At 39.9% G+C, this 13439-nt stretch overlaps 2 protein-coding genes across 2 annotated transcripts in view; one reads left to right on the forward strand and one right to left on the reverse strand.

The window, feature by feature from the left end:
- Positions 1 to 2893: 2893 nt before the first annotated feature.
- atp6v0c (ATPase H+ transporting V0 subunit c) lies at positions 2894 to 9159 on the reverse strand. Its single transcript, XM_022235811.2, has 3 exons — positions 8969 to 9159; positions 6785 to 6971; positions 2894 to 6245 (listed from the first exon to the last, which is right to left on the reverse strand). Exons 1-3 carry the CDS (start codon positions 9033 to 9035, stop codon positions 6041 to 6043), a joined length of 459 nt encoding a protein of 152 aa, XP_022091503.1. The 5' UTR covers positions 9036 to 9159; the 3' UTR covers positions 2894 to 6040.
- Positions 9160 to 12348: 3189 nt separating this feature from the next.
- Positions 12349 to 13439, forward strand: part of glyr1 (glyoxylate reductase 1 homolog) — a 36924-nt gene continuing 35833 nt past the window's right edge. The window contains exon 1 of the mRNA XM_022235810.2: positions 12349 to 12505. Coding sequence (XP_022091502.2) covers positions 12390 to 12505 — 116 coding nt within the window. The 5' untranslated portion in view covers positions 12349 to 12389. The remainder of the gene's footprint in view (positions 12506 to 13439) is intronic.

Raw genomic sequence — 13439 nt, forward strand, 5'->3', positions numbered from 1 at the left:
ACGAATGACAAATCTCAGGTATGCAGACGATACCACCCTAGTTTACAAAAGCAGGGAACTGATGGATCTGTTGAAAGCAGTAAAACAGAAGGGACTAATTCTTAACACAAAGAAGACCAGAGTCGCGGTTATAGATGAAGGATGGAATGATGCGGATGCAAACTTTTCTCTTGATAGTGCATTGAAATGGAAAGCTTTGAGTTTCTAGGCTCCATCATTAACATAAAAAAAACTACTGAATCCAGGAGATAAAGCGCAGACTGCCAATAGCTTGGAGTGTAGTTCAAACAGCAAAGCTGTTGAAAAGAAGACTCCTGCCATGGTTTGATTCGTAAAATCAACAGCCCTTGCTGTGGTATTATATGGCTCTGAACCCTGGAAGATGAGTCAGCAGATAGGAAAAGACTGGATTCCTTCCAGCTGTGGTACGATCGTCGAATCCTAAGGATACCAGTGTCTGAGAAGAAAAAAAAATGTGGGAACGTCCGGAGATTGGAGTTCAGAATACTTTGCGGACTAATATTTTGGCCAGAAAAGTGACAAACTTCGGCCGTCCAACAGACACCATCACTTCAGTAAACATTCCTGTAATGAATGATCGAAGGGAAACGCGAGAGAAAGGACCTGCACAAGCTGGCTTGACGAAATCAAGATAATTACTTGCCTGACCACAACAGAGGCGGTTAGAGCTTCTATTGAAATGGCATTCTTTCATCCGAACCATGCCTGCATGCCTGCAACCTGTATGCAATGTCACTTTTTAAAGCAACCCGGAGATAAAAGGAGGGCGCTATATCAAATTAACGGTGCGAGTAACGTGCGATGACGATGAGGGGAGTGAGGATTAAGAAAAATGACTCGGTAAACACTCATGACAGTGAACAGAAAGTTTTCCTTGTGATTATTATTTTTTATTTCCAGTGAACCGCGCACTGATACTTGGTTCCTAAGACTTCTGAGCGTCACCAAGAAGCGTCATTTCTCTGCGATTTTGCACTGTTTTGTTCAGTGAACTTGTAGTGTAAACCTGAGATGAAAGGTGGGCGCTATTTCTAATTCAAACGACGTGAGTAACGTGGACTGGGGTTGGCGGGAGTTGTAAAATTTTGTTCCCCTACACACCTGCAGATTTTTGTCTGAAGCGATTAGCCTTTGTAGTGTTTATTGCAGTATTTGTTGAGTAATGAAACTAAATTTTCCATTTCAATCGTTTGGATGGATGCATAAAGTTCAGTGAAAGTAGAAATCGTGAACTTTTCGGGGTCGTCTGGAAGGGATCATACCTAAGAAATGCATGTGAACTACCACCTCCTGTGTTGAAAATAGCCTCCCTTAACTAAGCAGGTAATCCTATTGCCTTTGGTCAAGTCCAAGGCAAAAAATAAAATTCTGGTGACGGACCGCACTTGTGAAATTTGTCAAACGACCGGTTCCCGCTGCGTTGCTTTTATAAATGCCTTACCGCAGAAACCGACCGAGCGATAGATAGACAAGACCCGCCTAGGAAAGCGGCTACAAAGGCTGATATTCTCTGGGCCATACAGCCGTGTGTTCTTATAAAGCTGTAGCCAAGTTTTGCACGACTAAATTACCCATCACCTCTCATTGCCATCCCACATTTCAGTATTTATTGTCTGGATCCCTAACAAGCACGATCTCCAGACGTCTACTTAAGCTTGAAAATAGAACATCAAACCTATTCGTAAAGATCGCTCATAAAATATAAACTACTGCACACATTTTGAATTCAATAAAAATTGTTCAAAGAGTGCACACCAATAAACATTGCAGCTTCTTACAAAAATTAAAGTTCAAACATCACGCACACACATCGGATATTGCACATATTTATGCAGAACATCGCAAAAGCCTGCTGGACGTCGCACATAACGCTATAGGCTGCAGTTTTAAAAATACGAGGCATATTTATGGAACAATTAATCTTAAGCGTTTGGCGTGCCATACTGTACGCCTGCACACATGCACATGCGCACGTAATGATAAAGTGAATAAAGTGAGAATGTGCATCTATTAATATTACATGCCGAGGTAAAGCTGGAAAATCGAAATGTCTGTTCAGTCAACTGTCAAGCTAGACAAGAACGGTTTAACGCAATTTTCATTGGGTGGAGTTGTTATTGTAACGTGTTTTCGACCAAATCGTTAGCCCATCTCTAACCCCCCCCCCCATTTCTTATTTCTCTTTTTGGAGGAGGGGGAACCCCTACCCCTCTCAAACTCATGTTGGGTAATTTTGGAAGGGACATCCAGGGCGCACACAGTTTTCTTCAAACTGTGGTTTGTGCAGTTTAAAACTTCAAATGAGGGGCGGTGGTTGGGACTTAGTTCGACGAGGAAATCATGTTCCCCTCCTCCATCATTACACCATTAGATGACCTTGGGGAAAAAACATACATTCTATAATTAGCTAGAGAGTATGGGGAAGGCAAGAAGATGGTGGTGGTGGTGGTGGTGGGGGGGTCACTCAGTGAGTTTCGTTACAGTGCCAAATATACAAGCTGTTATATTCCAAGTTTTCAGTCATTATTATATTTGGATCGAAGTACGAGATGGCACTTACACACAACGCCGTTTCCTACAGTCAGGATCACACAGGGGCACGGCTATTCATACAACTGCTACTGCTTACGTAGACTCACTGCCACTTCAGCCGTTTCCGTTTCTCCCTCTATGCTCTATGCGATTGTTAAGGGGTATTTTCACCCGCCGAAAATCTCTCCAGAGCCCAAAATGTTCACACGCTACTCTCGGAACGAAAATTCTTGAAAACCACGACGCCAGCGCCTCCGTGAGTTTTGTCTAGACAAAGCTTTAAAATAATCAGGTATGACAATGCAGTCAAGAAGGAACTTCTGTACTTGAAATGAAACCCTTAACTGATCACAATACTTTATTGTAACTTCCTGATATATACCGACTGCAGGAAATAGACTCATATCAACAGTACATTTACATCAGTTTGTCTTCAACAGATTAGCCATACAATACACCATACCCATGGACACTAAGTGGAAGCTGTAAGGAGAACTACGTATTATATACTAAAAGTATTTGATATTTTAACACTTGACTTACAACCACGATTACATAACAAAAGGAACAATTATATGTCTACAGGGAATCTCTACATGAGACCTCTTTCTACTTGCCATTTGTTTTTAAAAACTCTAACCAGAGTTTCACTGGTCTCCCTTTGACCTGTTTGACATGAAAATTCAGAGTAACATTGAAAAGAAAGCTGTGTGCACTTTTCGACACTGTGTGGTTTAGAACCAGACCACAATACGTACTAGGCAAGGGGACAACACATTGTTTCTGAACACGCACATCACTGCAAAGGCATGTGAAATAAAATGCATTGGAAGTGAATTATAAATCCGTGTCCAAATCACTGGATGTGGGTTGAAATTACACATGACTACGGGAACTGTCTGTGGCCACTGCCATAGACTGCCCGGTAATTACAAGCCACAGCCAAGTAGTTTGAATGTAGCCTAAACACGCACAACACTTGTAGCACTTCAGGAATGGATTTCTCAAATGCTGCATGCTTGTACACAGTTCCCCCCCACACCAACATTTGTGACTGCCACCCAGTCCAACACCAAGTATCCGTTACAGATCTCAACAAAGAGTGTTGGGGAGTTCAAGGTTCACTAGGTCTACCAGCAAATATGTTTGTGAATGTGTTCCTCAGTTGCTGGAAATGACATGTATCAATTACAAGTCATCCCTGTACTAGGCTCTGTGAAAAAGCCACAACCACAGGATGTGATACATGTACTTGAGCAGTCCAGGGATGTCTCTGATCAGGTAATGATCAATTTGTTCCTACTTTGCCTTTGAATCAATTTGTAGTCTGGGCTCCAAATGACAAGAATTGTGACTCATTCCTAAACAGGTTAAGCTCGTGTTATTTTCGGTCTTTCATGGTTAACACATAGCATTTGGTTCTAAAACATGGAACATCCACACTTTTGCTTTAACACACAACTGGAAAGGAATGTAAGTTACAGAGGAAAACAGCATTAATAGAGTCCCAATCACATGCTACGCAATGTAGGCTGTTCATACATGTGTGCCTGCACAGTACTTGCATATCAAAACTCGGATATCTGGAGTATGATATAAAAATCAACAGCACAACTAAAGTGTCGATGCTATGCTGATGTTACACTTTCCATAACAGCACGTAACACCATACATGTATACTGGGGGATTTCACAAGTGTTTCAATTTATGCAGATCAGGTGCTCCATACTTAACCCAGGCAGGCAAGATATACCTACATGTACACTTGTTCACAACATGAACCTCGTAGGAGCTGTGCAGTACCAATAACTCTATCAACTAATTATGCAGCAAGAGGGGATTTGTCAATCAATGCAACGCATCCAAAATCTATGATGAAACTGGCTTACATACAAAGGAATGAACAGGGGGCAAAAAGAATTAGGTAATGAAGGTTTCTTTTGATTAGTGATACTGAGTTTACATCTGTATATTATGAATAGTTTCAGATAGAATGTACAGCAGTTACTAAAGGCATAATTGTAATGTTTCTTCGTCTGCATCTGGCCTTGAAATCTGCTGGGAGTACTTGGGGCCTTTTAACATGAAAATTCCATGGAAATGCTTATGAAGCATGCAATCTTTTAACTATTTTTGTTCAGACATAAAGTGGCCCAATTTCATAGAGCTGCTTAAGCACAAAATTTGCTTAAGCGTGAAAAAAAACCTCGCTTGAAAAATCAGGTTACCAGCCAAAACTCCATGTGATGTATATTGGTTTGGAATGGTATTCACCTGTCTTTTGGTTAGCATGACAATCACATGGATTTTGTGCAGGTAACCTTTGTTTTTCAAGCAAACTTTTTTGTGCTTAAGCAAATTTTGTGCTTGAGCAGCTCTACGAAAGAGAGCACACATGGCCTAACATAATGGCAGCTTTGAATTGCAAAAAAAAGAAAAGGAAAAAAAAAAAAGAAAAAAAAAAAAAAGAATAATATTGCTTTAGTAGCCCAGTCATCGTCATTTAAATGGCCTCTTTCCTGTGCTGCAATTTACAGGCTAAAGTATGGACAATTTACAATTCTATACACAACAAATGAATTCTGTCTACTTGTAAAATTGACCCCTTCTGAAATGTAACAAAACAGAGGAACTGTAATCAACTCGCCACAATTTTAACTACCGACAAGTACATTAAATTGTTACTTGTTTCAAATGTTCGTAATCTGAATTTTGCCAAGTTTATAGCCAACCAAATCTTTCAGAGATAACACTTCAAAAATATTTTTATCCAAGAAATTGTTAATGGGCAAACTGTAAACTAAAAATAGTAAGAGAATGTAGGAACAAGTACTGTCAAATTGTGTAACACCGATTTCCACTATGATTTTGTGCCATTGTCTGCCATCCCCCGTTATGCGCATCAGACTTTTTGTGGCATTCATAATTTGTTTAGACCATCTAAAGTTTTTGTTGAATAAATATCTCCTTATACATTGCATGGCACGCAATCACCCTACCGCGTGTAGGTTCCCTCTATCTCACACTTGCTTTAAATTCCTTGCAACTAATCTGTAACTCCAAATTTTCTTATGGTTGATTTATAATTTCATTTAAAAAAATGACATGACATTAAATTCTTTAACAAAACTGAAATGGCTGTACAATGGGAAGGTTATACTCTTTAATATTACAATATATTCTACCTGTGACATGCACTTTAACATTAACATTTAACACAGGGAGGCCACACTTAAAATATTAAAGTGAACATCACAGGATCTTCCATTGCTTTTTGTAACTTGTAGTGATTTCTTATCTTTACATGTCATGTAAGGGATTCAATAAAACACTCTCATGAATGCAACGCATCAAAGTGTAGCCGGGACATTAGACGATGGGTTTCTAAAAATTTCGTAATTTTTTGTGGTGTCGTTTTTCTCTTCTTTTTTTTTTTAATATTGTTGTGAGAATATGTACCCGCTACTGCTGACCCCAAACGCTCTGCTCACTTGGTCGACAGGATCAAGGCGACGATTAAACCGTACAAGCCCAAGACTTCAGCAAAGATGAGGATGAGAATCATGCCGACAAAGAGCCTAGGTTGTTGTGCTGTGCCTCGTACACCCGCATCGCCTACGATGCCGATGGCAAAGCCTGCCGCCAGACCACTCAGGCCAACACTCAGTCCAGCACCTAGGTGAAGGAAGCTCCTGCCAGGAGGGAGGAGGCCAAATAGGACCAGAAATCACGAAGTTAAAGCTTGAATTCTGAAGATTGGAACACGGCAACAAGTCCTTTGCGAATAAAGCAGCATTCCCTCGTCCAACAATCAATGCAACATGAAACTTTCACTCAATTGTCTTTTACCAGTTGGATTACCTTACAAACCATACTGTGGTGAATACACATATTTTATTATTATAAATTTCTTGAGGGAAAGATGGAACAGAGCAAGCATGTACTCTCAAGCAGAAAGGGATTACTCGCTTATCGTAATTCCCATCCATTCATCCACAACTGCATTCATGATTAAATTGTGACACTTTTCATCTTTATTCACATCTTGAGGTCCCTTTTTGGAGATGTCAATTTTGACATCAGTGTCTTTTCTTAAATGCAGTTTTCATCAGGGGAGGTTCTTTTATGACAGTGAACTATGAGCATGCAAGAAAGTGTACTCAATAGTTGGAAAAATGGCCTTCTAATAAACTACATGTAAACTGTGATCGGCCAATGTCACACTACTTACTTGTATAGCGAATATCCCGAATCGGAGAGCGAATTGGCAATAACCACCGCAACGACAACACCATATATCGCGATGATTCCCGCCATGACAACAGGAATAACAGATCTAATGATGAGTTCTGGTCTCATGATACTCATTGCTGCAATGCCGGTGCCACTTTTTGCCGTTCCATAGGCTGCGCCCAATGCTGGAAGAAAAAGATTTCAACAAAAAGTTGGTTACAAATTTATTTGCATGTCATTAAGTGTCAACAATTCAATAAACCACACACTTACACATTATGTACAAGCTGCAAAGACTAAAGCCATGTACTATTGGACCTTTCCCATGAAATATGTATGCAAATAAGGCAGGTGCATGTGCATCACTACCACTGGTTGGCAAAGTTGCTTAAATCTATGACGTAATAATACAAATCTCCATGCACGCACAACTATAAACACATACATGCCGGTTCTGTACTAGTATAGTTTGACATGAGTGCCAAACTTGAGGACAAGGGATTGTTACTTTCTAAACTCAGGACACTGAAAACTTCACTTAGTTTCAAGAAAACCGTGCTGAAGTATTGGACAGAGTCTAATACTGTTTGATTGGCCTTCAAAGCTCCAGGTTATGGTTACAGCAGCTCTCCTACGCTGCCGACAATGTTGACGGCCATGCTTGTCAACCAGTGGTAACAGCACGCATGCGGCTGTCTAATTTGCATATTTCATGGAAAATTTAGCGTCAACAAGCATCAACGAGTGTCAACAACTTAATCAAGCCTATTTATGCAAATATTTTACATAAACAATATTAATCTGGCTCCTACATATCATATTCAACGTATCGCATCATCGAAATGATATTTGAGTGTTGAAATTTGAGCCACAAATAGGGCCTGCTCATGCAGCCTGACTGCAACCATCTTGTTTTCGCGTGGACAGCAGAGAAAAAAAAGATGGCGGCCCCCATACGAATTTTCATTTTCCTGATAGTATGTGGAAGCAAATCTGCTATTTCTCTTATACAGTGGCAGATAGGAGAGTCTCTAAAATACAATTAAGCCACTTCTAAATCTTCAGGGGTATAAATTTCCAAGTTGTTGACGCTACATTTGTACTTGTGAGTATTGATGCTTGTTGACACTAAAAAGCACGACTGTAGTATTTAGATAACCTTACGATAGCCTGCAAATTCAAACCCAACCCTGTGCATTAGGAACGAGGCACTTTTCATCCACATCGTAGATAAGTCTAATTACCATCAACATAATTCTAGAGCTTTAGTTTGGGAGGCTATTAATTATCTGAAAACCTGCCAGTGTGAATTTGTTCAGACCCTACTTTCGCCAGATCATGTCCAAAGTTGTCCACATCGTAGATAAGTCTAATTACCATCAACATAATTCTAGAGCTTTAGTTTGGGAGGCTATTAATTATCTGAAAACCTGCCAGTGTGAATTTGTTCAGACCCTACTTTCGCCAGATCATGTCCAAAGTTGTCAATCGCAATAAGTACGGTCCAAGTTACTCGCATCTGTTCGCACTGCAATATCCACCATGCTCACTGCGTTTTCTTTTTAAGTTAAGTATTTCTATGGCAGGGACATGCAAAAATGTGTGAGGGCACTATTCATTTGACATTATTTAGCAATCTGTAATTCACATCCGTCTTTTCCTGATGCTGTAGGCCTGGATCCTCTATTTAAATTCCACTGAAGTCGCCATTGATTCAATGAAACAAGGCACAAATAGGGAGTACAAAGACTTTTAAAAGATGTTAATTTTAAGAATTTCACAACCAATGATCGTGTGTCAACATGGTAAAAAATGGGCCTAACTAAAACTTAGTCTGATGGAATTAAAACTTAAATCAAATTGTTTTTGATGGCATGACGACTTCTCCGATATCAGTTACTAGCCTAAAATGATTTTTAAAAATTAGGGCCTAAAATTAAAAAAAAAAATAGTTCAGGCCTCCTTGCACTACTCTGAGGCCTATTTTCCACTTAAAAAGAAGCTGTCAAACTTCAATGTTTTCTGCACGGCGTACACCATTCCATCAGGTCTTTCAGCAAAAGTGCTTGTGAAGTAAATTGCTATTTACAATGCCGTAATCATTGTCCCGTGATTACGATCACGCCATGATGCAACAGAATCAGGCAGCGTAGACGACGTCAATTCAATGTCAAGTACTTACCACTGAACACCATGGCGGCAGTAGCACCCATTATGCCGAAGAAGGGTGTGTACAGTGGCTCAGTCATTTTGATGAATGAATATTTGCGTGTTTCTCAGACAGAGTACGGAACAAAAGGTGAGAAAAGGGATCGCCACTTCTCCAGCAAGTAGGCCTAACAAAAATGGCTGCAGCACGGATACGTACGTGAATTATATGCAGACAATCATGTGACGAAAAAGTCTGGTATACGAGCATGTAGTAAGTGGGCGGTATGAAGATTGGGAGAGTCGGAGTTACTACCACTACATAAATTACGACACCGGTCATGCACTAGCACTAATTATCTGCATAGCAAATAGCTTGACCCTGAGAGCACCCTATGGCGCGCCGATGATGACTGTTGTGTTTCGATTTTAGTAGTCGGCTGGAACTTGTGATGACGTTATGAAAGAGGAGGGAAAATGACTTTCAACAGCGCGGTTAAACTTACTGTAAACCTTATTCCGTTTTGAAAGCTGTCAGCAATACTCTAAAAAAAAAAAAAAAAAAAAAAACACACACACACACACCCAAGTGTGTATTTGCCTGCAACTGGGGACCCCCTATTGTTCCTCTTTTGTTTGTACTTAAACTTTTTTAGAAGACCACTCATATGATTTATACACAGTTGTCAATCGGGGACCCTCTGTCAATCGGGGACCTTATTGTCCTCTATTGTTCTGGGTCCCCAATTGAATGCAGAAACAAACTCACTAACTATGGAGATGCACTAACCCTGATGCGGACCATACAGACCCAGCAGGTCTAGCGGTACCTGAATAAATGTACACGTTCTGTACACGTTCATGTACACGCGTAAGACTAGGTCCTATATAGATACACCGCCGAAAGTCATATTTTTTTCCATTTCAGAAAAAAAAATTGCGCATGACTCATTCCGTAACCGACACATTGTATTATTCGACTCCCCCTCACCCAGATATCGTTCCTTTCGCCGATGCTCCTGCGATTGCGAACCACACAGAGAGTTTGCTGTAGGCACATATGTTTTATTTTTGGGGGGCAACAGGCGCAAAATGTTTACACCTATTTTAACTTCAGTCAGTTCACAGAAAGACAGTATATTCAGCGGCGTAATGAGGGAAGAGGGGGGTCACGCGTCATGGTGTACGTATCCCCAGCGGAGTTCCATGCCCCTGGCCCCATTCGCAATTTTGAATTTAAGCCATAATTCATCGGCCTTCGTTGCCCCCTGAAAAAATTGCATGTGTCAAGCCTGAGAGCTTTTGTTTTTTCTTATCTGTGATCGGCTGTATCACCCTAACAACTTCTTATGGCACTTTATTACTCACTTCATGTATTTCCATCTTGCTAGAGAAAGTTTAACTTGATGATCGTCTATGAGGAGAGACTTCAAAAACTAAACTGGATGACTTTGCAAGCACGCAGAGACAGAAACATGATCATGTTCACAGTGAAATGTCTGTTTGGCTTGGTAGACTGTCAGTCTGTCAAAGCCAACAAAACAGTTAACACTCGGCATCAAGATATTCTCTCGTTTAACCATCAATTTGCCAGGACTCTTGCTTTTAAGAACACACCTAGCCATGTCTTTCCAAGGATTTGGAGTAGTTTGCCATCACATATTAAGGACTCCCTTCTAATAGGTTCCTTGAATCACTTCAATGCAGCTCTATCCACTCATTTTCACGAAGCCTAAGTGTTGAGTTTCCTCTAGCACATATGTATTACTCTGTTTTGTTCCCCTTACACTCGGTTCATCCTCAAAAAGTAATTTATTTTGCTACTACTGATTTCTTGTTGTTATGGAGGAGTTTTTGTTTGTTGCTTTTTTTCATTTGTCGTATCATGCAGTATGCAACCGTAGCTACCGCTTAATTTGTATTTTCCTGCTTGTTCATTTTGTTCGTGTAATTGTTTCTTTTTAATACTCTGTCTCGATTCTGTGTTTTACTGCCTTTTTATTGCTCTGTTCTTTATGCCATTTTTGCCTTTTCCCCTTGCATATTACTCTTGCTCTCTTCTTGCTCTCCCTGTGTTTATTAGTTTTTGTATAAATGTATTCTTTTTATTCAGAGGTCATGTAGATGCTCTTCTGCTTTTTATTTTATGCTTGCTCTTTTATGCATTTTATTGCTTTTTTATTTGCTCTGCTCTCTAATGCCATTCTTGCTTGTTTATCCGATTTTTTGTTTTGCTTTGATTTATAAATGTGAGAAATTTATTTAGTTTATTTTGTTTGAATTTATGTAATATATTTATATTTCATGTTTATTTATTTTGTTGTACTTGTAATATTGTCGCTTAAGATCTTCTTGTGTTTCCCTCCAAGTTAGGATTGGCAGGCCCTTGGGTCACAGTGTTTTATTATACTTTTGTCATTCCGGGCCGACTTGGTTGGGGTTATGTCTTGTTTTTGTTTTTTTTTCCTTTTAACTCGTCTTACTTCTTTTATCACTTGTTTTTGCTGTCATTGTCTTGTTGAAGGCCGAATAAATAATAATAATAATAATAATAATAATAGTAATAATAAACTTCACTTGTAAAAATTCATGGGACCAAACCTGTCCCGCACCTCGACAGACTATCATGTCGAACAATGAGCCAATAATTTACTGAATGTATTTTTATGATCCTGTATTAAACCGCGGAAACTTGCTTTTCAACAATGGTGCGGCAGTAGCAGTCCTCCGTAGCGAAGGGGTTAATTAACGACAACACCCATTTCACTCGTGTCTACGGTTGGGATTTTGGACCGTTAAAACTTTATAGCGCCCTCTGTTGATATTTAGGGTGAGCACGAGAAAGAGCTGCTCAGTACATGTATATCATAATACATGTACATGTACACGTACATAACTGTACATAAGTAGCTAGGGGTGGAGTAAAAGATTGTCTTGAATAAAAAATATACATTTTTACTTTATCTTTTGACTTTGTGACATGTATTGGAGTCAGCTAATCCCCACTCACCTGCAACTTAAAAGATCCTGTAGTGGAAGTTGTTGCAGTACTTGGAAGAAGAAGATGTATTGTACTATTGCTGATATCCCCCCCCCCAAAAAAAGAGAAAAAATCCCTCGCACCGTACCCGCGCCACCGTACAAGGTCCAAGTGGCGCTCTGGGAACTAGCAAACACCTTTCAGCGCTGTCACAGTTGCAAAGCATTGTGGGTAGTGTCAATCTCACTAATGAAATCAAACACAGATCTCGGTGATACGCGCATGCGAACATATTGACCTCGTAATTGTACAGCGAATTCTATCCAATGAGAGCTCGAAGATAATGTGGCCAAGACATTAACGGTTCCCACCTTCCTCGGCGATGGGAACAAGGGGAAAAACTCGCACGGCATCAACCTATAGAGGGCGCTCAACCCACGCCGCAAAAGTTGAAAACCTTCACTTCGCGTGCAAAATGGCGGACGAGCAGGAGCAGACTCAAGCAGTTGTCGAGCAGCCAAAATCTCCCAACGAGAAGGCTGACAAAGAGCCAGAAAAGCAGCAGGAATTTAAGCTTGGAGAACACGTGTGGTAAATGATCACCTTTTTAATGGAGCCTCCTTTCAATGGACGGCTCGCATTAATGCGTTTGGTTGTGTTGTTCACCATGTTCACGTGCCTATTGTCTTGAATTTTTTCTGGGTCTTCTTGTTTAGATCAATGGAACTCTGAAACTAAGGGAATTTTCAGTAGATCACAGGCCTTTCATGACGTAGTATAAGTGATAATATTTAGAGCAAGGTATGAGCTCATGAGTGAATTTTTCTTTTTCTTTTGAAAGAAATTCATCAATCAGTGATGGGCAGGGTTGGTGTCCATTTCTCCTCAGACTTCTGTTTATGTTACTACATAATACATGTACATGCCGGGGAGCATTGTTAATGTAATTTTATGAAAATACAAAAGGAAAATATCTGCACACATTTTGTATGACCACTAAGTTTTTCTTTTTTTAAAAATAATTTCTAGGTCTAATGCATTTGCAAAAATGAGAGGAAGAACATTCTTTTGTCAGAGCAGTCATGACAATGTAGCCTCAAACGTTAAGGAGTGGAGGGCCTACATGTGGTCATACTAATTGCTGTCAACACACCATCAACACCTCTAAAACATGTTCCAAATGAACAGAAGCAGTATTTGTGACGTATTTGGCAAACAGCATTTTGGCTGAACAACAGAAGGTTAGACGTTTGAAAATTGCCTTTTACTCCAAAAATCAGAAGCTGTGTTGCATCAGAAGGCAGTGTGGATCATACCATTAAGCTAAAAGGGGTGATAACATAAAATTAACTTACAGAAAGCAGTTGTTACATGTGAATCTGGCTGGATCAGGACTTCACTGGAACTTCATAATTGCAACAGTCTCCATGGTATTCACCTAGGGCCACAAAAGGGAATTTTCCCTTTATTCAAATAGTTGTTCAAAATCATCATTACAGAGCATTTCCTAGCATTGTAGTGCATT

The sequence above is a fragment of the Acanthaster planci genome, linkage group LG02 (genome assembly GCF_054643075.1).
Source record: "Acanthaster planci isolate LZ-2023a linkage group LG02, COTS_SCS, whole genome shotgun sequence".
Classification (NCBI taxonomy): Eukaryota; Metazoa; Echinodermata; class Asteroidea; order Valvatida; family Acanthasteridae; genus Acanthaster; species Acanthaster planci.

Coding starts and splice junctions, on each gene's coding strand:
- atp6v0c (XM_022235811.2), bottom strand. CDS start 9,035: ATGACTGAGCCACTGTACACACCCTTCTTCGGCATAATGGGTGCTACT. Junction 6,972..8,968: donor TGCCGCCATGGTGTTCAGTG/GTAAGTACTTGA, acceptor TTTTTCTTCCAG/CATTGGGCGCAGCCTATGGA. Junction 6,246..6,784: donor TCGGGATATTCGCTATACAA/GTAAGTAGTGTG, acceptor CCCTCCTGGCAG/GAGCTTCCTTCACCTAGGTG.